Consider the following 25898-nt stretch of genomic DNA (forward strand, 5'->3'; position numbering starts at 1 on the left):
CCTCCAATCCCACCCACCTGTAGCTTGCCCCACAGCCGGCACTTGTCGCATCCCACGCAGTCCATGATCTTGGAGATGTTTCTGAAGTGCACCTTGAACTCCTCCTGAGACACAGGGAGACAAGGAGCAGTGGTGAAAGTGAGTGTCACCCCAACATTGGCTAGCAGCTGTGCATCAACCAAGTCTGGGAAACATATGCCAGCCCAGACTACTACATCGTTTTAAAACTAGCACAAAGTTCATAAAAGAGATCATTATTGTCTTTGCTGTTTATACCGATACGGAGGCTCCCAGAAATTCACCCCTTGCGTACGGTGTGGCATTACAACAAACGCCATTGCAAGATGTTTACACTCAATAACAAGAGTGAAAGCTATGCATGAGGTATTTAAAGGGCTTTATTTACATAGGTCCAATAAACTCAGAATAAAGAGGACTTTTGTGCAGACTCATTGCAGATTTTATTTATGCTTGTAGTACATTGCAGTTTCACTTTACGAAGTGAAACTTCTTTGATTTGTAGTGCATCATACAAATAAGGGCACGGTAGTCAAACATCTATCATAAGGTGTGGGCATTGGTGAGGCGATAAGCTTGTCCTGCTCACAACGGCTGGCCCCTTGTTCTGCTCATACCTTCGCTGCCCAGCAAATGCCTAGCATCAATCTAAATGCAGCCAAAGGTCTGCAGAAAAGCTGCTCCCAGGGGGAAAGTAACTAAAACATCAGGTCCACAAAGGCTTCGGTGTTCAAAAAGGAGCAACAATCCAGGTGCCTCACCTTAAGCTTGGCGGCGTCTTTCCGGCCGTTGAACATGGCGCTGTCATTGAAGTGGTGCGGGAAGTCCCTGCCAAAAACACAGCCAGAAAAAAAGGCATCCGCGTATTAGCACTAGGCTTAAACCGAAATGAGAAGAGGTATGTACAGAAAGGCAGTTTGAGAATGTGTGACGTGTTGAGCCAAAACTGTGGCCCAGAAAGAAAGCAAATGTGATTATCTCTAGTTTTTTCACTTGCATGTGCTGTTGCGACCGAGTGGAGGCACCCAATCCGAGCTCCGTGGCCTCCGACATACGAGTGGTAGCGTGTATGATGCGAGCGGCCAGCCGCTGTTGCAGCCGTGAAGAATTCCAGAAGCCGTAGGCTAATGTAACTGTTTACTTCATAGCGAGGGGTGCGCCGAAGCCAAAGAACAATGCCCCGACGGGCGAGGTTACAATACAGGACTCAAGCAGAGCGACAACATCGATTCACTGCTCTAACAGGAATGAGCTACAACACTTGGGCAGCTCTATTTATACCCAAAAGCGATAACGGTCAAACGCAACAAGCTGGAACATGCCAATAACGTCACAGACACACACAACACTCTTTCCAGAGGTCGTAAGCCGTTCATAGCCTCGGGCACGTTGAGTCCGATAGAGGGGAGAGAGGAGGACTCCGTTGCGATCGACGGGGCCTCTGTGTCCTTGAAGAGCGTGGAGACGAGCCTCGCCGCCAACCACCGAAGTTTTGAAATGCGCCGAGAGCGAAGCGTCTGACACGGCTTGTCGCAACTTGTTAAGGGGTATTCACACGAGAGAGAAATCCGCCGTTTCGCTCCTAGGAGTGCGCACCACGTGACCCCTACGTCACGGTTTCTCTCCGGCGCACCGCCTCCGATGGGAGATCGGAGCTTCTGCTCGCGAGCTACAAACCCTCCGACGCTTGGCGGCGGAGGCGGCGGGATTTCGTATGCTCGTCGGGCAGCTGGCCGCGACTGAAGTTCTAGAGCGGTTGCAGGCACTCTATTTTTATCGCTTCTTAATACATTGGACGCGAAAATGCGTGGCGCACATGACAGGTGCACTGAGGGAGCCGCGTATACCACCAGCACGGGCGCCTGGCCAGCGGCGGGTGCGGCCGCGAAGTGGCGCAGGCCGGCGCCGGTAGCTCGAGCGACAGCTTGTTATTGCTCCCCAAGGCGCAAACAAAGCTGCGTATACGAGAAATGGGGTAATGATGTGATGGAAAGTTACTTTAAAAATCGTCACCTGAGCCGCTTGCCAGAGCGGCGATCGAATATTCGCCGCAGTGTTAAGCCTAACATTAGTATGTGGGCCTGTAGGTGACCCGGCCGGCTGCTACCACGTCGCGCGCCGTTCTCTGCGCGCGGCAGCACCTGCTTCGCGTCGACGAACAATTTTTGGTCGGTTGACAAGATCAGTACGTATGAGCTTAACAGAAATTGCCGCCGTCGCGGAATCGGCGGTGCTACGGCAGCTCTGCTTTAGAGATAGGTGACTGCAAACAGTGATGTCCGTCCGAAAGTCGCATCCTCCGTGTGAGCGAAGGAGCTGGCCGAGCGGAAGTCCGCCTGCGGTGACGTCACGACCTCCCTCGGATTTCTCCGCTGAAACGCTCCGTCGTGTGAATACCCCTTTACTGACATGGTTGCGCCTGTTTTCGAAGGCGCACGAGTGGCTTCGCTGCACGGCCGAGGAGTGATGCGGGGAAGTACTGCAGCGCTGGCCGATTCGTAACAGTGCCAACTAGTGTTCATGTTAGCTGGTGGATATGTGGGATTCAGGCCTGGGAAGCTGTGGAATTTTTTTTTAAATACTTCGAGTTGCAGAAAGTATACACACCACACAAATGGCAAAAGCGAGCAGAGGGGGGGAAAAAACTGCAACTTTAAGACTGATGGCATAGTGATCGGCAAGAAGCGAATAAAAACAGCCATCTCGTGAAAGATCAATCACACCGCCTGCGACGAGAACACCCCAAACATCACTATACATTTGTTAATACGTTTGTGTCTTTTTGATTTCCCTTCACCGAGTACGAATCCGGCAGTTCACACAAAGGTTTCCTTCACTGTGCTTCCCCTGCAGCTCATACAGAAGCCTGAAGTTTTTTCTCGCTTGCACTGCTGATCGGGTGCAGTGTAGAGGATGATGAAACAACGTATGGTACAGCCACCACGGCATGTTCATTAACATTTAGATGCAATGTGCGGAAAACGTCACGACTGCGTTAGCCAGAACAGCGGCTTGGCTGACTCCTCTACAGCAACTCTCACATGCCCAACAAGCTGTGACGCATTCACAGGGTTCACGCACTGAGGCAGACTGAAATGAAGGGCTTCCGTTTAAAGATAGTTTAACCTTGTAATGGAATCGTCTTGTTACTGCGCAATGTTTGCAATTGCAGCAAAGGCCTGCTGACGTGTTCAATACGTCTCCTCTACGTCTGAACGATGAAGACACAGTCTCGCTGCAAGTTCTTTAGTTCAAAATACATGTTCGGGTCATACGCTTTTTGCACCTTGCCCTTTTACTTTTGCAACTTTCCAGTCCGTTGAGAAACATGACAGCGAGGTCATGCTTTGTTTGTTTATTACACAGCACGTGGATGTCTTTGAAGGATGATAAAGGAAGGAACGGGTACTTGGAAAGAATGGTGACTGTGCCCTCGCATGACTCTGTGACAGCTGTTAAATATTCAGCCACAAACAATCGATTTCGCTCCTCTGACCTTAATGTTGGGATCCGTTGCCACAAGCAGCAAATGTGTGGAACCACAGGCGCTCAGATTCTTGCTTGCTTTAGTGCAGCTCAAGGGCAAAGGGTGTCTACTAAAGCTACGTGACATGCTATACTCCCGCAATAACAATAACAATGTCAATTTTAACAGTAATAATGATAAGGATAAGAAGGAGCATGGTTGAAAAATGGGAAGAAGAAGGGAGGCGAGTAAATTAAGAGTACGTGTTTGCAGAACAAAAAATATAAAAGAAGCCTTAAAGGTTATTATCCGTTACTCAAACAGAGCATTTTTATTACACTCATCCTATAACACTGATGTAATTAAATTGTAACAGTGCTGTTCAACTGGATGTCCTCAAAAAAAAAAAAAAAAAAAAAGGAAATGTAGTGCGAAGATCAGGCAACTGGGATATACGGGCACAATTGATCTCCAAAAGCACTGTATCCATAGAGCAACGCTGAATACTTTGCAAGGAAAAGTGCATACTAAGCTTAGGTCATACACAGTCTGCTTTGCTAGCTTACCTACACGCAATTCAGTAATATAGGCTTCACTGCACTACACATATGCATTGCAGAGAAGGTGTTTTTTGCCAGGAGCAACCTAGATCAATAACATTTTTGGATGCAGCATAAGTGTGCCCCATCAGCTGTTACCGACGGACACATGGGTTTCTTTGTTGAGTTTGCACAGATAATCTTACGCATTTGTTGAGTCTGCACAAATAATCTTACGCATTTAAAACAACCCGACCCAGTGAAGGGAAGTTTGACATCCACCTGAACGCAGCCGTACGGTTACAACGGAAAGCTATATAGCTTTCCTTTGTAGCTGTACGGCTGCATTCAGGTGGATGACAAACTTCCCTTCGCAGAAACTTACTCCACCTTGGGGTTTCCCCTAAAATCTGGTTGATTAATCTGACCCAGTCTTCCATATTCTCTGCCAATGCTCATGACAACTACAATGATGGGGATGCTGCGATGAGCATGCGTACGGACCAATTTTCCCGCTTGCAGCCAGACACATTCAGCGTTTAACGACGAAAGAGAGCTGACCCAAGCGCACACACACGGACAAGCCTTCTGCCGGCAGCCCGGCACACATACAACGCATTCTACGAAAAAAAGAGAGCACCTGGCGGCGTCGAGGAGCGCGCGGACGCCATTGCGCACCGACTCGTCCTCGGCGCTGGTGTAGAACTCCTCCTGGAGCAGGTAGGGGGCGGCCTTGGCCAGGGCGCCCAGCTCGAGCAGGTAGACGAAGTAGAGGTTGCGCAGCCACTGGGGGCCCTCGCCCCGGGTGGAGCTGGGGGAGAAGCGGCGCTGGAACTCGCCCGCGTTGGGCCCCCACGTGGCGCGCCCCAGGGGGCCAGACTCCCGGCTCAGGTACTGGGCGCACAGGTGCACGTTGATGCTCGTGTGCAGCCCCGACACGGCCCGGTAGAAGGCGCGCTTCTCCAGGCACATGGCTGCACCAGGGAGGATGAGAAACTTGACGTTTGAAGCAGAGGCCCAATGTCCAGTGAGTGCTGCCTGTACTATAACGTTCCCTGTCGCGTCAGCCAGAAATGGCCACTCTGCCACTTCTCTGTCACTCTCCCTCCTGCCCTTGCCCGCTGGCTAGCTTTTGCGTGTGTTCCCGTCTTGGGCCACCTTGGCAGTTGCGCTTCGTAAAAATTATATCAAACAGTTTACAGGGTTTCCCACACTTCACGAGCTGGTGCTCCTACACCTACACGGTTTTCCCTGTGTATGCCTACCAAGCTCAAACAGTGGCATAGCGTGCGCTACACCACGGATGGGCGGCCGAACTTGGCACCCCTACTGTTTCCATTGAAAAGCAGGTGACGCGGCAGGCAATAAATACTACAGTACAGGTACCACTGGTACAGTAAAGCTACACCCGCGCTGCTCAACCCACTGCAGTGAAAGGCTTTGGATTAATTGAGACCACCAGCAGTTCTTGAATGGGCACCACAGACAGATGTTCCTCCTCGCCTCTATCCGATATACACACACCCTACTCTGGAATCAGGCAAGCAACCTGGTACGATCTTTCTTTCCCTTGCGAAACAACGCACGACTAAAATGTGGCTGCCATTGTCCTTAGTAACACCCCATTGTGCATTTGCTATTTGTTAGCTATCAACTTTGTCTTCTTTTCTTTACTTTTGTTTTGTTTTTAAAGCATACTGCTTCGCATAACTTTACAGGCCAGTCCACGAGTGGGGAGAGATTTATTTTAGGTAAGTGCTAGGAAGACTTCCTTTTTCAGGAACCTCATAAACAGACTCTTGCTCAAGAGCTAGTTCTCAGAGAACTCAGACGAGAGAGTTCTAATATTTTTACAAATGAAAGCTTCGAAGCTACGATGTTAAAGTGAAAAAAAACAAGCCTCCTGCCTTGTTCTGCACAGGTGGGTGTGCTTTCACTACTGGATTGATTGTCCTCCATCAACTTTCACACAGCAAGTGCAACAGTCAGAGGCTGTTACAATTGAAATTTATTACATAGCTCCAGAGGTACAGGCGCGCATAACTGGCTATTTACAATTGATCGCACAGTCACAAAGTACTAAATGGTTGAGAGTTACTATGCAATTACAAACACCTAAAACTACACCAGTGCAAGCAATCTAGCCACTCTAGTGACCAGAAAACTTCTGGCACTCCTCCCGTAAATACAAATTGGGAATTTTTAGGGATATGTGTTCTTGTCAAAGTACAGTAAAAAAATTTTACATGTGAACTAACATTAAATTTTCGGTCGATGCATGTGCAACTCAGTTACGAAATTACGAATAAATGCAGAATGCATCAACGCAAATTCCACCGTAGTTTTCGTGTGGTACTGTTGTTTATGACAGCGCTTATGGCAAATTCGCACCAACCTTTTTTTGTATTCCTTAAAACAACAACAAAAAAAATGCAGCACAAACTGCCAATCACATGTCCGCAGAGAAATTTCGTGAACTTCGTATTTCACTGAACTCACCGTTCAGGTTCTTTGACGTCGTGTACGGACCATATCCAACATTTGGTCTGAAAGCAAGACAATGCACAGTTACAAATCTGAAGACTGCCCACACGCTGCTCACCCCTCGCTCCCCCAAAATCAAACCGCTTGCATCTACCTTACAGCAAATTTTTTTCATCATCCAGCAACAGCAAGAAAAAAAAATGCAGTATTGCTTAAAAAACATGAATGCTTACAACCGTGTGGGCCTTTCGCTGTCAACGGAGAGACGGGACACAAGACTTATAAAGCAAAAAAAAATTGTTGCATTGCAACTTGGAACAGTCATCAACGGAGCAGAGCTCCGTTTGCGTTTTAAGAGGGACACTTTTCTTACTTGAAGCAGTTTTCTTCGTAAATGCTCCTCCATATTCGGTGCGCAGAGGATCCGGCATATCCGGTGTAACGTTCGGGGTTCAAACTGAGATCCACATACTCCATGCCTGCGGATGCCTCATCTGCAGAGCAAAAAATGTAGAAGGCGAGAGTTGTCCAATTTCACTGTTTGTAGCTAAGAAACGTTTGACGAGCAAAGGGCGAAAGCAGAATCAACAACAAAATTTTTTTTATTACAATGGTTTCGAGGCACAGCAAACATATTGCTAAAATAAGCACCGGTGAGTTGAAAACTAGTATACCCCAGGAAATCAGTCAACCAAAACTTAAAGGAGCCATTAAGAGAAAATGCAAGTTGGTTTTATTCGAAAGATTTCGTGTTTTATAGTGCCCCCAGCGCTTGTCCGGATACAAACGGTGCTTTATTCACTGAGAAATTAAACAATTTAGGCTAAAATTTTGATTTTCCCGCTCAATCGTGCGTTTTCGTGGTCCCAAATGACATCACAGGAACCGACCGCTCTGCAGCCTAGAGTACCTTCATTCACGCATCCGCCGTACAGGGTAGAGACACGTATACGCTGGCGCCGCCATTTTCGGTTGCTCGCTCGCCGCCGAAGCAAGTCATTGTGTCAAAACCGCGCTAAAATTATCGCCGCAACATGGTTTACTGAAGAAGTTTGAATCATATTGTCTGTTTCGCGTTGCTAGGTCTCGTGGGAAACGAAAAGAATAACGCGTTGAGCCCGTTCGCCCAATTGCGGCGGCAGGGGACCGTTCAAAGGTTGTCTCCACCCTGTACAGCAGTGTTGGTTTGTTCCCGCGTTTCTTTACGTTCTGTAACCTAGATGGCGCCACCATACCGTGGCAAGTGCTTGGTTTGTTTTTGCCCGCATTTAAACCTGGCTTGTTTTTGTTCTGGGAGAAAATATTCGTTCCCTGAAACAGTGCTCGCTTGACAAATGGGGTCACGTAAGACACCGTTGCTTGCGTCAATCGGCCAGTGTCGTCTGAGACAACCCCAAGCCCCGTAGTGCTGTGCAGCTAAACCAAAGCATGCTGTGCGCAGTACGAACAGCAGAACGCATCAGTACTTCTATGTTTACATGTGCTTTTGTAACTTCCACTGTTTGTCCCATCATTCTTATTGCTTTGTAAAGAATGTGCCCTAAATTTAAGCGCAAATCGCTCGTTTGTCTAGTTTGTAAGCTCTACCTAATTTGCGTCTGCTTCTGCCAGCCTCCGCCAATCGCAGAGCTTAGCTCATGTGACATCATAGGTTCTGTTGCGGGAAATGAGCTGGTGGGTCGCATGAGCATTCCCGTTTTTCCTAATTATGTAGCTTATTTGAGCGAAGTTTACGTTAAAAGTGGTGTCAGTATGACTCTAACGAGACAATCCTTTGAATGAACCAAACTTGTGTTTTCTCTTCATGGCTCCTTTAAGCAGCAAAGTAAAGCTAGTGAGCTCTTGGCGATGCTAAAAAACATAAAAACACACAAAGGAACCATGTGTGCTTCGTAAACGGACGCTGCTTGGAATGTAGTTTTTACAAGATAAAAACTGCAGGAAAGGAGCCGAGGGCTTGCTCCCAAAGGGACACGGACCCACAACCTTGGTGCTTGTTTTTGAGTGCCCCGCTGACCAAACTTTAAGGGCAGTCATCTTCCTCTGTACTCATGCAGATATATTCTGTGCATATTGTAGCTATGTATAATAAGAAGGCCACTAGGCGTGATATCAGGGAAATCATGGGTTTGTGTCACATTTAAAGCAGAAGCTTCCTTCCAACCTCCTAGATTTACTTTGCATGCAGTAACCAAATCTAAAATTCACGAAAAGTAAGAAAAGAAAAGAAAAAGAGTTTTTCTGTTCTTTCCTCCCCGTCGACAGCTGCTGCTTTAGCTCGCTTCCATACGATCAAAGCACTCGAGGAGTCTCATGAAAGAATATGTCAACCTTTGCAGTTAGTTTTTTCTTTTTTGCTTTGACAGGACAGTCTGCATATGCTCCAGATTGAAAGTGTGAGAAGGGGTGAATGAACTTTGCATTAAAAGCACTGAAAAAAAAAATGAATAACAAAGAAAGTTGAACACTTACAATGCTTTTTAGGAGAACAAAAGGAAAGACACAGAATTAGCTGTTATCATTTATGTTTGGATTTCTACCGAACCGCCTCTGCACGGCAGCCCGAGGAAGGCGTGCAGTTACAACACCCCCCTCAGCAAACCCTCTCCGTCCTGCAGTGTACAATTTCAGCATGCGAATGGGCTCCTCACCATCCATCTCGCAAAAGTTGTCCTGAGAGTCGTCGTGCTTCTGCCATCGTTCAAACTCCTTGTAGCTTTCATCACTGTGCACAAAGAAGAAGCAAATGAAAAAAGGAAAAAGTAAATGTTTATGTATGTGTGTATGTACGTATGCATGTATGTATGTATGTATGTATGTATGTATGTATGTATGTATGTATGTATGTATGTGCATGTACGTACGCATGTATGCATGTATGTGCATTTGTATATATACAGGGTGTCCCAGCTATCATGCACCAAGATTTAAAAAAAGAGAAATTGCGTAACTAAGAAAACCTAGTGCATAATGTTTGCAGTACTGTGAAGAAGCGGAGAGTAATTTTTTCGTTAATGAGACTTAATTAATTAATTTTAATTAATTATCTAACTCGAGAAATACTGTCCTAATCACTAAAGTGTCAATGAGGCACTTGTAGGTAACCACGAGGGGCATGTAACTGCGGTATTTTCAGCGACGAACTAATTGCGTACCCATTTATTCTGACTGATAAAGGAAACCCGCGAAATATGAAATATACCACGTGACGACGCTTACGCGCGCATTGTAAAGCAGCGTCCCCAAACAAAGCTGATTGAAAGCAACTGCTTCGCGTGTTACCCGCCTGAAGAGACAGCGCATCACCTTGATATAGCACGCATGGAAGGAGAAGCAGCAGCAAGATTCGCGGGACGCGTGTGCAGATAAGGAACAAACTCGGTCGCGATTTCTTCTTTCTTTCTTTTGTCTATTTCATTCTGGCTAACTCAGACGCAGCCTGTTTGAGGGCGTTGCTTTACGGTGCGCGCGGAGGCGCCGTCACGTGGTATTTTTCATATTTCGCGGGTTTCCTTTATCAGTCAGAATGAATGTGTACGCAATTAGTTCATCGCTGAAAATACCGCAGTTAGATGCCCCTCGTGGTTACCTACAAGTGCCTCATTGACACTTTAGTGATTAGGACAGTATTTCTCGAGTTAGATAATTAATTAAAATTATTTAATTAAGTCTAATTAAAGAAAAAAATACTGTCCGCTTCTTCACAGTACTGCAAGCATTATGCACCTGGTTTCATTCGAGTTACGCCTTTACTCTTTTTTTAAAATCTTGGTGCATGATAGCTGGGACACCCTGTATAGTGTACAAAGAAAACTCATAAAGAGTGCATAAAAATAGTGTGAGTGAAAAATCTGATAGATCTGAATAACAAAAAATGACATATACTTGCATATCGGCTAGTGGAATTGCCTTCATCAGATGAAGGCAAGTCGACTTGCCGACACGCAAGTGCGGTTATTGTTTTTCACATGTGTCCAACTATTCGCTCATACAATATGTATATACACACACACATATGCATATATATTTGCAATGAAACCCCGCTGCACCTTTCTGTCAACACAAACACCTTATCTCATGAGTAAAACAGGTGTGCGGTTCATCACAAGTACCTGGAAAGCTACGCACATTCAGTAAAACAAAAGATTAAATTAGAATAAACAAATGAGATAAAATTTTTATTTTGGAAGCCAGGAAACATTAAACACTGCAGGAAACTGAAAAACAGAACCTAATGGTGAAAGTATTCGACACGAAGTACATGTAATGACAGTAAACCACTATATATGTCTGTGCGTACACTATAGCCGCTAGGGACTGAAAACACACAGCACATGTAAATTTATTAACACCCTTTGAAAAAAATAATCACATCAAATTGCTTTACCTTATAGTACTATCAACTGAGCCCAGCCCAGCATGGTTTTCATCACAGGAATCCTGTTCACTTGCTTGCTTGGAGTACTGGGCAATAAAGAAGAAAAAAAAGGAGCACTCGCTGAAACTCGAGGAAATATTTACCACTGGATGGAATGTAAGAGCACCTATTGTGTGCAAATGTCACAACTGTAACTTAAAAGCAATGCACACATGAAAACAATATTGAAATACGAGCAAGTCGGTAACTGTGCTGTTTGGAGAAAAAAAAAACAGAAAATAAATACATGGAAAAATGATGAAGCAGACAGGCAGTGCCATTGTACGTTTGAGTTGATGTCCTTGCCCTGTGTTTGTTAATGCTGTTATTTTTTTGAAAGCCTGATACACACACAAGGCCAAATGGAACGAATGAAACAAAAAAAAGAACAAAATTTAGAGGCAATTATTGTTGTAAAAAAAGCTCTGACGCCCGTTAAACTAGGAAGAAAACTTCATATACTGCCTCTAGGATGCTATGACGAAAAGACAACCGCCACGTCGAAGATAAAGATGCACTGGCAGTTACTTTAAAACCTGCAATGCCAGATTAAGAAATTTCGAGGATCGGGGCTAAATGCGTGCTTGGTACCCTGATAACGACGGTGATGATGATGAGGGGTTTAAGATGCTGTTTAAGGTAAGGCTCACATATGCAGAGATTGGCACATGATTGTTGGCAACTATTTTTCATGGGCATAGCTTGGCATGTTCTGAGATGTCGCAATAAACGGTAACAAGCCGCTGTGGGGAAGCAATCAAGGGGTAATGAAAGAGGAGGAAGTGCGGTTTGAGGAAGAGAGCAAAATGAACGCGAGGACACCAACGAAACACGCAAACGATTGTTTTGATGCTGAAGTCAACAATCCTAGTCACCTCCCTACCCCACATTACAGCATGGGTGACGTCAAGGTAATATTTTCATTTTTTCCCACATTGACCAGACTCAAAGGGAGGTGACAGAAAATATTGCCTAGCTGGTTACCTTGGACACGCTGTCATTTGGGAGGTACTTCCGCTCATGACCTTTCAGGCTCTTGGGAATGCTGTCCTGCAGGAGAAGAATTTCCATGAGAGGCATTGAAAGAAATTACACTCACTTCTCACTTCTGCTGTAAATTATGCATAGTACAACAGCTTGACGCAGCTGCAAGCAAAATTAGAACAGATAAGTTTTTCGCTGGAGTGCACTCTACTTGGCTTCCCATAGCTGGGATTTCCAGCAGTCAACATACCATTGAATTCCACTGAAATATTTTACACGCGACTGTATAAAACAAAACATGTTATCTGGGGAAAAGTACCATCTGAACAACTAAAATTGCTTACGGTGGGACAAACTTTTGCAACGTAAATGCCAGGAGAACGTAAATACGCGGAGCATGTCAACAGGCTCAAACTTTTTTTCCATTCCAGCCAGTGACAGACTAACTTTCGAGCGGGTTTCCTGCAGGGACATGTCTTGAACACTGCCACAGTCTCAAGGATCAAATTGATGAGCAAACTTGGAGCTGCACCATTTCACTACAACACATTTTTCAGTGTACTATAGTAGTGTAGGCACCCTGAAAAGGGTGCAATTATTAGCGATAACACACATTTTTCCTCTCCGTTTATGTTTTTTTTACATCATTTGCACAGACGATTACTTGTTTCCCAGACACGTCAACACCTTCAATTTTGTCAGAAAGCCGTCCCCTGGGTTCCCGCTATTTAACGCTTTCCTGTAAGCACGGGATGTATTCATACATAGGTGCTTACTTAAAAGGATCACCCAAGTTTAATCAAACAAAGCTGAATTAACATTTTTAAGTTAACGCTGCTTACGCCAAATGGTAAGCATAGATTCATACTCCAGATATGGAAAAGGTAGGAAATAACTGCCAGCAGGAAAGAATTAATCTTTATGCATCTATTCATAGAATGAGAAGTTACCGTATTTTCCGGTCTATAAGTCGCACCTTTGGATAAGTCGCACCCCCCTCAAAATGACAGTTCTTCCGAAAAAAACGTATATAAGTCGCACCGGTATATAAGACGCACTTGTTCATTAGGTAAACTCATAGTGAATCAGATCGTTAGGAAGTGCGGTAAAAGTACATGGTTGCGGCGGCCGCCGCCCATAGACACGGGCATATAACATCCAAAGTCTAGACAGAACTAACTTCTCAAAAATGGTTTATTGATACACATAGATGGCATATACAGACGGCGTTTAGGCAAAACCATCGGAGTCTTTTTCCTCAGACTCGCTAACAAATAATTCAATATCTTCAGTGGGAGCTCCACCGGGGCATCACTGTCGCCCTCCGACTCTTTGATGTCTTCTTCGCCAACATCGTTACCACTCGCGGGCTGGATTACTCTGGCCTGTATCAACGCGGCTACAACTGTTTTTGTAGAAATGGAGTTCCAAGAGAAGGAGACCCATTTAGCCATCTCTCCAAACGTCGCACGTCTCTTGCGTGCTGTCGTAAATCAGCGCAATAAAGGCGTCATGGCGGACGGAAGTTTTTATTTTGTTTTTGCAACCCAGTTTGATCTTACTTTGAATTTATTCTGAACTGTAGTTACTGCGCATGGCCTAAAGTGGCGCGTGGTTGTCACAGGCCATTATCATTGTTTTTGACTAGAAAAAGCTGCAAATTCTTTGGTGCAACGTCCCGAAGCGACATATGGGCTATGAGAAATGCCGTACCGGTGGGCTTGGGATTGATTTACACCATAGGGCTGTGTCTCAATGTGCGCTGGCCACGCGCAGCCGCCGCGAACCAGATTTATTCCATACATAAGTCGCACCGGTGGATAAGACGCACCAACGAAAATTTCAGGAAAATACCGCGACTTATACACCAGAAAATACGGTAGGCAATATCTCCCCTAAACCTGATGATTTCTCCCTTTCGTGTGCTCACTGTGTGTGCAGTGCTCTCAAGAGAGATCCGAGATTAACACTTTCACAACCCAATGCCATCGTACTGCTACGATAAGCAGAAATAACTGCAAAGAGTACCACAGCAACCACGAGAGAAAGTAAGCCACAAAGTTAGCAGAGAAACGAATCAGGCGGGTTGGGAGAGCGTACCTCACTGCAGGTAGTCACTGAGCAGTCGCGAAGGGCACAGCGGCCGTCGTCCGGCCAAAAGGGGCAAGGATGCTTCAAATTCACCTAAGGGAAGACAAGTACATGAATTACATCATCTCCACTGCCGTACAAAAGAAAACAACCACAGGACAAAAGGACAACAAACAATTGCACAGTGACCCCAGGGACGGTACACAAACAATTTTAAAATGTCCTTTTGTGTGTGTGTGTTTGCCAGGTATGCAACAAGGCGAACTTATTTGAAGGCACATCTGTCATCCCGGTTGCATGCATGCACAACTCGTTTTTTGAGGTCCTTCTTAATTCGGAATCTGCTACCGTTTTGGTGACCTTGCAGCAAGACTGGCCCTGTCGTTTTTCTCAAGTGTCACATGTAGCGGACAAAAAGCGATGGCAGAAGAAATCACCGAATGTTCCAGCAGGGGGTTCAACGAATGATGAAATGCGATGGCAGTGCTTGTTGCGAGTGCTTCTCAAGATGTAATAATACGAGTTCTCGTCACACTCATTTATCTATCTATGCATGTTCTGTCATATTCTTGGTTTTCTTCTGTGCTGTGTTTTTTACGCGCTTATTTTCAATCACGCAAGATCCACACTGTCGCAGTGGCGCGATAAAGGTCCAGACGCGCTAGCAGCCATGATGACAAAAACGAGCAGACGCACAAGGAGAAGACAGAACGTGTCCTGCTCAGTGCAAGGTGACTGCCACCACTACTAAATAAAAAAATCACAGAGTACGACAGTGGCTTTTCCTTGCCACCTGGTAGCAAAAGCCTGTGTGAACTATTTCTGTTTCCAGATCTGCACGGCCATGTGGCCTGGCCGGCTGCTCAGCTGGACCATGGGAAGAATGCAGACTGTTTGATCAACTTCGCACCTGACGGTCAGTCTTGTTATCAGCCCTGTTGCACGATGGGCAGGAAGTTGCGCTTCTAAGGAGCATGTACATTGGCCTACAGCAAGATAACTGATACTGATGGGCATTGATGCTGCACAGCTGAATCATTAAGAACAATGCACCGAAGTCTGAATAGTAAGCTTCAAAATGGCTGTTGTATTCAGTGCTGGGTGACCATCGAGGGTCTCTGAAATCTAGCTCAGTTAGTATCAAAGAACTGCGTTTTGATTAGTTTGACTAATCTGTACATAGTGTAGCTCCGTTTCAGGGTGGTGTAAATAGTCTTGCTCTGATCTGTACATTCTCTTATCCTAGCTAGAATTCACGCCCACATTCGGCTTCACGCCCACATTCGGCCCGGCTAGCGGCGGCCGCGCCACCCGGGCGCATCTCTACAGCCGACACGCTTATTTGTGTTCTGCCTCAACTGTAATTTTGAGTTGCACTTGTATTTTGCCAAGCTGTATTATCGTATTGTGGCCAATGCAAGGCCCTGACTCACTCACTCGCTGCTGCAACCAGCAAAAGCTGGGGATCGGACACCAACCCCTTCGGTTGCAGGTTAACGGTGGATGTTCACTCTCCTCTGAATATACCTCAAACAGGTGGCAATGCGGTTATTTTCACACTGCTTCAATTACCTTAGTAATTACATCAACAGCATGCAACACGGATGGAGGAGAAACATCTCTGCTGGTCCACTAACTATATTTTGAAGCAACCGTACGTACCAGAGGATGCCATCTATGTGTGCATCTGTGATACCGATAGCTACACTGATTTGCCCCACCAAATCGATGTTAGATACATCTGCTATGGGGTAAAAACAAAAGGGACACAACGAAAGGGGGACTAACCAAAGGAAGCCAACTTCAAAAACTTGCGAAAGGACAACTATAAAATTGAATTATTGCCACACATCCTTTGCTTAAGCATCCCAATGGAACGAGTCCATCTCTCACTGCTTACTACAACTTTCCTGTGTAAAACCCATCGTATAAAGCCCACTCTTGTCACCACTCCCACCATATACAATCATATAACATTTCCCTCTTAAAACAGCTACAATTTTACATTTATAGATACTAGTATACCTAACTAGAACAGGACGCATTATATTTGTACTAGGTAATTAGATTTCGTCCTTATTTCTGACAACACAATTTCCCAACTGTGCGCATTTGTTCAGTAGCCTAATGTGTCTCCCATCAAAGTATCATTTACACAGACACTCCCAGTCTCCGTTTTCACCATCTATGAAACACAGTACTAGTACACCTTCAGCCCTCGCACCACACTTGCACTTCCTATCCATAGTATACACTGGTTTAAATTTTGTTCCCCGGTAGTTTAGCTCCTAAAAAATTACACATATAGTCCATCCAGCTTATACCGAACACATCGGGAAATGAAAATCAGTTTGTTGTATCCATTTTTTGCTATATCTGAACATAAAATGTATCCATACAAATGGTAACGAAGACTTGTTCTTTATAGGGACCGGGCGGCCGTTGTAGGGCACCACCGTCGTTTCAGCGAACAGCGCCGCCCGTGGCGAACCGCTCGTCAGTGGAATGCCGGTGGCGGTCAGCGCAGCGTAGTTGTGCATGGCTTTCTGTCGTTTTTCTGCGGTGCGGCTTGCAAAGCGAACGTAACCCCACGTGCATTTTTCAGATCGGTAAATCTTGAGCGTGGATGTGACGTTTACAAGGCATGCCATGCGTGTGATTTACGCCCATGCTCAATATTAACAAATAGCAGACGACGCACAATGCGCCAAGCTGGAATTCAAGCTGGAAGTGAAAGTTCGTTGCTTCATGCAATTTTTTGATGCCTGCATGCAGTTTCGCGTATCGAGAAGTATACTGCAGCTAAATGCCCCCACAAAGCCTGTGTGTGCAACCGATCTAGGAATGCTGCGGCGCTGGCCTTGAGCAGTTGATGACGAAACGGTGTCGACGTCGTGCACAAGCGAAAGGCAAAGTTGGGGGGTGTCTTCTAAGATTTACCTCAAAACAGAAATTGTGATGGACGACGCTTCCGTAACTTCATTACCTACGGCTGAAACGTGTTTAATTTCACAGAAATGCTCTTACTACAGTCATCGGGAATCGTTGATAGAATAAATACCGCATGTTAGTAGACCGTTGTAGCTTGTCGTGGAGAAGCATTCTTTTATAAGAATTGCAATGGTTGCTGGCTAGTTGGTAAATGGTTTTTCAAAAACCAATTCCTACGTGGCTGAAGGACGCACGACAGGAGGGTGCCCGAAACCTGTACTCAGCTTCACAACTGAATGCTGCGGTCGGTTTACAAGCTGCCACCTACGCTTGAAAAATCATGCACACCTTCGTCTAACGACGATGAGGGTTTATCGCAAAGCTCTATCATATGGGTTTCCTTGGTTGCCTTCTGGATTTAAACTTTGACTAGTTGAGAGTCGAATTTGATCAGTACGCAGTTTGGTCTTTTGATCGCAGCGTCTTTGACTTTGACCATTTCACATTCGATTTCGCAGAAAGAAAGCTTTGCGTTCAACCATCATAATCATTAGACGGAGCGCTAGATGATTTTGCTGCTTAATTTTGAACTTCCATGCCCCCCTCTCCAAATCTAAACTTTGTCCAGCGTGTCGGAAATGTGTCTGTGCTGGAGGCAACTAATCGTGCGTTTTTGGTGTCTTCACCAGGCATTACACGATTTTTTTAGGTACTCTACTCTATAAAGGATACTTAAGCGTTAAAACACCGGCTGACGTTAACACTGCCACATTTTTTAACTATCGGCGCCAGCCTTTATTCTACGCAGAGGGTAAAACGGGAAGAGGAGGAGGGATGGTTTGTAGCTTACGCTGTTGAGTTGGTGAATAACTTTGGCTCTTGATAAAATGACCACCACAAACGTGGGATTTCCACTTCGGCTTTCAGGCTCCCATGTTGTCACAGTGTCGCTCACCAAAACCGAAGGTATAAAGCTCACAGTTACAGAAAGTGTAAACTACCGCAACATTGCTACGGCTACACGGTAATTCATCTCGTATGCAGGTACCTTTCTATTTAAAGCACACGTATCGAGGTATCCCAGCGCTAAGGCTGGCGTGGAAACCGTATATAGTCATTGAAACCAGTGAAGATAATTTAAAGTGGTAGAAATGAATTCTAATATTTCTAATACTTTTATTCCTACTCAGATCGCGCGGAGCCAGGCGCAGAGCGCTGCAAAATGTAGCCCTTCCCCAACCTTACAAGCATCCAATAAGTTTGCGTAGCCGTGAGTGCATTTAAGAAGAAAATAATACTAATAATAGTAGCTTTATTCGTACTCACAACGGGTGTAGCCAAGCGCAGATCGCTGCAAAAAGCGCTCATGCCATTGCAACCGATACCCAACTTTAGAAGCGTACGACAAGTTTACGTAGTCATTACTGCATCTAAGAACCCAACACATCTGTTTAGACATCGTTTCATCTCACATGTCTGCTCACAACACCACCAAAACATTCAAAGCACCGAAGCAAACACGACAAAAACAACGGGAGGATGTGTAGTCCAATGCACCGGCTCATTCCACTGACGAGGGAAGCGCCGAGTGGTGGCGCCACCCGTCCAGCTGCCCGGTCCCTATAGCCGGGATCTAGTTAAAACTGGGTCAACTATAAATGAGCTATAGTGTACATGCTTTTGTCCCATCTAAATAATTATACACTCCCCACTTTGCAAATTGTGCAATAGTACCAGTGGGATTTTGAAAACCAAGCAGCCTACCCCATTATTAGTAAAGACGATCAACAGAAAAATGACTGCTCTTTTAAAATAATTTCCACCGCCCATCAAACCGTTCAAACGTTCGCTTCAAAGATCCACTTAAAACATTTTCTATTTACAACATATCTCTATTTACAACAATTCTCCTTTGTTGTTCCGGAGCTGACGGCGGCCTATTATTTCCTACTTACCTGCAATTACTTGGTTCTAACGCGCACCTGTTTTTAGAGAAACATCGGCGTGTGTTAGGATTGGGTACCTGCCAATTCATGAATGGAGGCAAAAAAAAAAAAAACGCTCATGTGTCGATACTTCCTTGTGAGCTAAAGATCCCCAGGTGGCCTAAATTAATCCACAGCCCAGCACTACAGCATGCCTCATAGCTTTAAAAAAAAAGCTCCCAGCTGCTTTGGCTTTGGTGCCAGCTGAAACCGCGGCAGTGATTGGCATGTTTTCGCAGACAGTTTCGAAAGACTGCAATACCTACAGCAACGCATACACTAGAACTAAATTAAAAAAATGCAGCAGTCACGGTTCATTTTTCACGTAGAACTAAGTCACCTAGCGGTTGCACTGTATTAGAGTGACGCGGCAAGAAAAATAAAGAGGAAAAAAAGATGTGTGTGGGAGGCAGTTATATATCTTTCCGGTGGATGCGGGAGTGCTTATCAGCACAGCTCAAAAGGTTGCACTCTGCTCATGGGGGCCCTGCATTGCTTCTGTACCGATCAATATTGCTAAAAAAAGAAATTTCTCATAGCAAGCACCCGTACTTCACCCATGCCTCTGTTCAGTGACTGAGCAGCTGACGTTGTACCGTTCAGCGTGTCTCTTTTCTGCGTGTGAAAGAGTTGCCTCTCCATGGCAACATCTCACTAACCATTTTCTTCATCCTTCTGAAGTTCCCTGACAGCAGCGAAGCTCTTCGTCACAAGTACTGTCCTAGCATAATAATAAACCACAGTTTTTGAATTCTTACCAAACAGATTGTCCCGTAAAAACAGTTCTTGCACTTTTTGTCTTTCCAGTCATGAAAAACAAGCGTGATTAGACTCAAATAAATAAGGTGTCTGAGGAATCTGTCGACTTAAGTTCCTTGTAGTATTTTCTTTGTTGTTACAGCTATTATGTATATGCCACAATTATCAACAACCCCATGTACCAAGCCTTTTCTGTGTGTTTTTCTTAGTCAGCATGCCCCTTCAACTTTCACATTTTGGTTATCTGCGTAACCCTCGAGAGTTTTGCATGCGACTGCTTCAGCCTATGTCTTCACACGTCCTTACTCCATATACTCCGCAACCCATCTTCTGCAATAATATATCACATTACACTGCGTACAAGCCAAATTGTGGCCAATAAATGCACAAAAATCCCTTAGAAGGTTCACAAGTGCCAGCTCTGTTGGTTTTCAGATCCTGCTGCTTTCCTAACATCACAACTATTTTTTGTACCCTTCACTCTACCCTCAACAACAATTTGTAAGAAAAAATCATGTTAATTCATTTTTCAAACATCTGAAATGTTATGAGATGATACTGGCGAGCCATGTCTTTAAATAAGCACATAAAGACTCACTAAATAGAAGCTCGTACTTTTACGGTGTAGCCACTGAAACTCCTTCCTAACTGTGGGTGCAATAAAAGCTACAGTAAAACCTCATTACAAGAGACACTTGATTATAAGGGACATTTGAATGAAGACGGTTCGGTTGATTCTCCTATGCTCGCCATGTTAGCAACATTGCATACAAGAGACCTTGGTTAGAAGAGACACGTTTCCTGGGTCCCTTGAGTGTCTTTTGTAATGAGGTTTTATTGTACTACCACAAAACACGGCTATCATTATCCCCCGAAAAGTAGGTGATAAGCCAGGATGCACTAAATGATACCACAAAATACTGCAATAGTAATAATCATCCTTACTCCTAATTTGCTTGCACAGTAAGAAACCCAGCACACATCGGTGAATGCACCACATCGTCGACGTGTCAGTGAACCCCAGATTACGCAGTGGACAAATATCCCGACTGGGCTGAAGTCTGACTGATGCGAGAAACATTTCTATTAGCTGCCTTTCTGTAATCACTTCCTGCGCCTTTCTGTTATTGCCTTCCCACCAAGTAGGTCCGTGTCACATAGTCTATACGTTGTCACTTTTCCCACATGGAAAATGAGGTGATATGGCAGTAATTTGTGCGGACAGAAGTAAATGCAGGAAATGACTGGACACCAAGCTTAAAAAAAAAAAAAACGAGAGAATTTCCTGCACAACGGACGGCAATTTTGAACGTGTCATCTCACGTTGTAACAGCGGAAGTGTTTACTACTGCTTCAACAATGCACTCATCTTTCGTACAATAGAAACCAATTAAAGGAGAAAGGGGAGAAATTTCCTCCCCGTATTATCTCTTCACTGCATCACTGTTTCCTCTGAGAGTGGACAAAAGTCACAATCAGCCCATCAACTGAAAATTCCAAACACATTCCAATTAGCAGCACTGCCTTTTTCTGTTCCTTGTTGCAACAGTGGAAAAAAAAAAAAAAAAAAAAAAAATTGCCGCGACATATGCCTAGCGAAGTCTTGCACTGCGCGAAGTTCAGGCCAACAAAAAGGGAGGTACTGGACCTTAAAGGGGGCTTATCAATCAAGCCTTACAAAACGCTAGTGAAATTTCACTAGCGTAGTGAAATTTCACATACGGAGCTTGCCGTGATGGGGCTTAAGCCCCATCACGGCAAGCTCCGTATGACGTAGTTTTTTCAAAAATGTCTTGCCCAAGCATGCGCGCCATACCTGTCCGTTTTTCTGTCGCGCACAAAACTGCGGCCCATGCCATAGTGCACACGTGTTCTTTCTGACGGCGAACAAGAAGGCCAACCCCGCATTCCTGCTTGTTTTTTACCTCGCAACCTAAGGGCACACGCATAATAAAGTTGAAATGAAAGAAACAATAATGGCTGAATCTGCGTTCTTTCTACAGACCGAAGCTTTCTACAGGTCCACTCGAGCAAAATGTGCCCCAGCACGAAATTCTGCAACAGCCTCATGAACACATTGCTACAACTTCGACACACCCATCCGCTGAGCTGTTTTAACCACAAAGGACCACAACAAAACAACCCCAAACGCAAACAAAACATAGAAAACAAGGCAACTGGTACAAAAGCAATAAATTCAATTACATATCTGTTATTACAACAAAGCTAGTCTCAACTAGAACGATAAACAAAAACAACAAAACAGAGAAATAAAAAGTCCTGACCGAAGTTCCTTGTGGATACAATGGGGTGCTGACTTGCGGTAGTTTTGCCTGTGGTAGTGCAGAACTATCAATAGCAGTACTCATAGTCAACTCAATTGTTATCAGAAGCGAAAAAACTATTCACAGTGCCACCCATAGTTAACTATCAACGAGCTTTTGATTCTGTATTGACAGTGAATTATTGCCGCACTATTCCATCTGATTATCGATCTATGAGTGCCATAAAATTACCAACAAGATATTACCGATACTAAGCTATACCGAAGTTGCCAATACTTAATTTTGATTGGATGCAAAGGATGCCAAGGCACTTTTCACCAACTCACATCTCATATGAGAATGTAAAATAATAATAGAATATTTTGAGAATCACTGAACATCTGCAGGATCAATAAAACTTTGTTAACAGACAATTTTGATTCTAAAATTATCAGTGGTGGATTATTGATCAGTTCTTTCTGATACGTGGTAAAAATTTGTTTAAATGCTGTTGGCCTTCTCACAATTCGCGTATTGCTCAACAAATGAAATATGCTCAATACAGTGAAACACCTTTCACTTTTCACAAGTAAACTATGCATATAGGGAAAAAGAATGCTGTTCGGAATACGATTACTGCAATACCAGTTATAGAATCCGATTTTACTTGAGAATATACAACTTCTTAGGCATCAGAAATCACTCAGGGTGTGTTTCAGTGGAACATGTTGCCAGAGCGAAGGAAAATAATATCCAGTCTCCAGTTCATGAGCTCGTAGAACTTCCATTTTTACTATCCATTTTGATTCGGTCATTTCGCCTTCTCTCTCAAAACTTTTGCACCCTATTACCACTATGAGCCTAAAATTCGCCCACACACTCAACCTCGCATATGCTGTAGCAATTCGACCGACTCTCTATGTGAATACAGTTATAGTGATGTGCCCACTTGAGTTCACGACTGCCAGTACTATTGGGCAGTGCCAGCCAACGTTTTTGTGCCAGCGTTCCGAGATGCCGAATATATGACTAGCTATACTGATGATGCTACTGGCGAACTACTATTTTTACATTAATTAAAAAAAAAAAAACTGCCCACAGTATGGAAAGCCAATTTATCGACATTTTTGGGCCACTAGTCCCCCAGCATCACTGCAATTGCAGTGAGGATTTCAAAAATGATTTTGAGGTGCAAACAGAGGGTTCTCAAAAAAAAAAAAAAAAGCACAGCTCCACTCTGCCTGAGTGGAATCACTGCTGGGCAGCAACTTGGCACAAAGACAGAATCACTGCCCTCTGTCCAGAGCAGGTCCTTCTCCCAAATGTGTGAATGCAAAGACTTTCAGCCTCAAGACTGACTAGCCGCCCCCCCTGCGTTATTCTCTGCTCCTTCTCTCTCATCTTTGCGAATGACAAAAAGCCGTTTAGGACCTTGATGACTTCTTGAAGCAAATCGAGGCAATCTCAAAAGGGCTTGTACAAGACAAAACGGCGTCATGCGACATAAACTGGAAAACTTACAGAAGTGTCCTTCACTCGGAAACAAAAGTAAACCAAAGTAAAAGCCACGGAGAACCATACATGTACGCGTGTGCTATCTCCCCGACTAAAGTGTACATTTCTTGTGTCAGTTTCCATCAAAGTTAAAAAAAAAAAAAAACATCTGGGAGATTAATGCACAAGAACAACTAAAACTTGAGTGCAAAATAGCATGTGACTTTCGATTTGGTCCCCCTTAATCGCAGAAACTAGAAGGTAAAACTTATGCAATTGCTTCTTTAGCTGCAGAATTCAGGCACTGTGAAATTAAAGTTTAAAACTTTTTCACAAATGCCCAAATTTTCTAGAAAGTTTGTTTAAGCAACACTGATTTATAACTTTTTCTTTATAATTAAACCATTTGGCTGTCAATGAATGCTCCAGAAAATTATATAGGGTGCAAATGGGCATGGCTTTTACAGTAATAACCTTGTCTTGCAATCACTGGAACAACAAAGGTCGGTTGCATCAGTGCACCAGAGAGACATGGTAGGCTTGCCTCTGCAATACGGGCACACAACTTATGGCAATATTTCTCCACAGCTCGCTATCACATAATGCGACATCGAACGGCACTGAGAATCTACCACTAAGGTCTCAAATGCTAGCAGCAGAGCTGTACAACGTCTCGGAGGTGTTGTTGACATCTATATAATGACAGCTAGGAGACATCCTTAACAGCCATGTAACGATGTCTAAAAGACGTCCTAAAAGCGTTATTTCACTCCTATACATAACGACATCGAGGACGATGTATAAAAGATGTCCTGAAAGCGTTATTTCACTCCTATGTAACAACACCGAGAAGATGACCGTAGAACCGCCGTATAACAGTGTCTAAAAGATGTCCTGAAAGCGTTATTTTACTCAAGTGCAAGCCACTCCACTTCAGCAATTCACATTTCAAAGGCATGGGTTTAGCTTTCGGGGGTATTAGTGACCTGCTTCAGTCAGTTGCTCAGCAATACAGCAAAAAATCCACATCCCCCTTTTCTCTGTGTTACACAAAGTTACCAAACCATAGGCTGCCCAATAATTTCTCCACACAAACCCTAGAAGCGTCTCCAAATGTCCAGCTACCGGTGTGTCTGTAAAACTTTGAGAAGTCATTATGAGTGGCACTCAAGTCATTACGAGCGGCACTATAAAAATTAGGCTTAACTCCTAGTTAAGCCTAACTATCTAGGAGTTCGAAGGAATATATATTCCTGTTGGCACTGAACGTGATGAGGTAAGAAACGCGGCTTCACCGCCGTCGTGACATGAACAGCGATAGGGCGTGCACTCACCTTGAAGAACCTAAAGTAGTCCTTCTGCAGCAGGCTCGTGAGAATTGGGTACACCTTGTAATTGTTGAAATGGTCGATGGTGTCAATATTGCAGGCGCAGTCGTCCACCTTGCCTTGTAACTGGGTACCGGGGGGTGGGGGGAGCAGACACAGAGCAGTTATTGCGCACACATTCTACTGCGAACAAAGGCAAAACTTCAGGCAATACGTACTGCAAAGTAAATTAAGAAACACAATTTTTTGTCTAATTTAGCTCTATTTCAATTTAAATGACAAATCAAACTAGACATCTTATGCTCGCCAAATTTTTTTTCGCATAAAGAGAACAAACAACTGCACAGACACCGACCTGTTTGGCAAATAGATGAACAAGAAACTATTTTTAAAATGAAACTTGCTCTGGCTTTTAATAAAGCGGAAAGAAGGTGGCATACAGACGTGAATAAAAATTAAAAAAAAAAAGAACTATGGCTGCGGTGCTCGGTGAACGCACAATTTTGTACTTTATATGTGGAATAGGAAAAGGGTTCTGGAATTCGATTTTCGTGCCAGTGCGTTCAACAACATCAGTAAATTTATTCGCTTCGTCAAAACACTGCCAGTTGTGAACAGATTCGCTTCACAAAAATACAAACAAGTTACCCGCTCAATCCACTGGCTTTTAGGCCCTCAGACGTTGTATTATTACCCTTCCCGGTCCACATATAGGCACACTTCTTACAACCAAACCAGCCACAAGGTTTTACAACATGGCCATGCGATGATTAATGCGACCATTACAAGGGCAATTAATTCAACAATCATCAATATGATAGTCATTGAATCTTCAAGTAAACGTTTCCCACTTGAAAATTGAACTATGTTTGGCGCACTGGTCATCAAAATTGACTCTGTGGCAAGTGTTTTTCTTAGTAAAGGTAACTTGATTTTTTTTTACAAATAAAACATGTCAACAAGCATAACCAAACAGCTGATACTTGAGTTCTCGCGTAAACGTAGAAGCCAGTAACTTCAGCAAAACACCGGAAAACATGCGTCAAAAAGTTCAGACGAAGCAAAAGGGACCAACAGTAAGCAGCTGTACACAGCGTAAATGCCACACGTTAACCGGCCACATTTAAGTGATCACTCA

The 25898-nt window shown here is 44.3% G+C and overlaps 1 protein-coding gene across 4 annotated transcripts in view; it reads right to left on the bottom strand.

Moving 5' to 3' along the window:
* Ero1l (endoplasmic reticulum oxidoreductin-1-like protein) overlaps positions 1 to 25898 on the bottom strand; it is a 33908-nt gene that overhangs the window by 5299 nt on the left and 2711 nt on the right. For 2 of the 4 annotated variants that reach the window (XM_077680434.1, XM_077680432.1), the window contains exons 2-12: positions 24767 to 24886; positions 21960 to 22007; positions 14009 to 14092; positions 11909 to 11974; positions 10895 to 10971; positions 9159 to 9232; positions 6881 to 7001; positions 6523 to 6569; positions 4664 to 4997; positions 780 to 846; positions 18 to 104 (exon numbers count right to left, since the gene is read on the bottom strand). In XM_077680434.1, coding sequence (XP_077536560.1) covers positions 18 to 104; positions 780 to 846; positions 4664 to 4997; positions 6523 to 6569; positions 6881 to 7001; positions 9159 to 9232; positions 10895 to 10971; positions 11909 to 11974; positions 14009 to 14092; positions 21960 to 22007; positions 24767 to 24886 — 1125 coding nt within the window. The remainder of the gene's footprint in view (positions 1 to 17; positions 105 to 779; positions 847 to 4663; positions 4998 to 6522; positions 6570 to 6880; positions 7002 to 9158; positions 9233 to 10894; positions 10972 to 11908; positions 11975 to 14008; positions 14093 to 21959; positions 22008 to 24766; positions 24887 to 25898) is intronic. The other 2 variants (XM_077680435.1, XM_077680433.1) reach the window with 1 other exon arrangement.

This window comes from Haemaphysalis longicornis, unplaced genomic scaffold (assembly GCF_048455015.1).
Source record: "Haemaphysalis longicornis isolate Haplotype H1 unplaced genomic scaffold, Haemaphysalis longicornis Haplotype H1 scaffold_8, whole genome shotgun sequence".
Classification (NCBI taxonomy): domain Eukaryota; kingdom Metazoa; phylum Arthropoda; class Arachnida; order Ixodida; family Ixodidae; genus Haemaphysalis; species Haemaphysalis longicornis.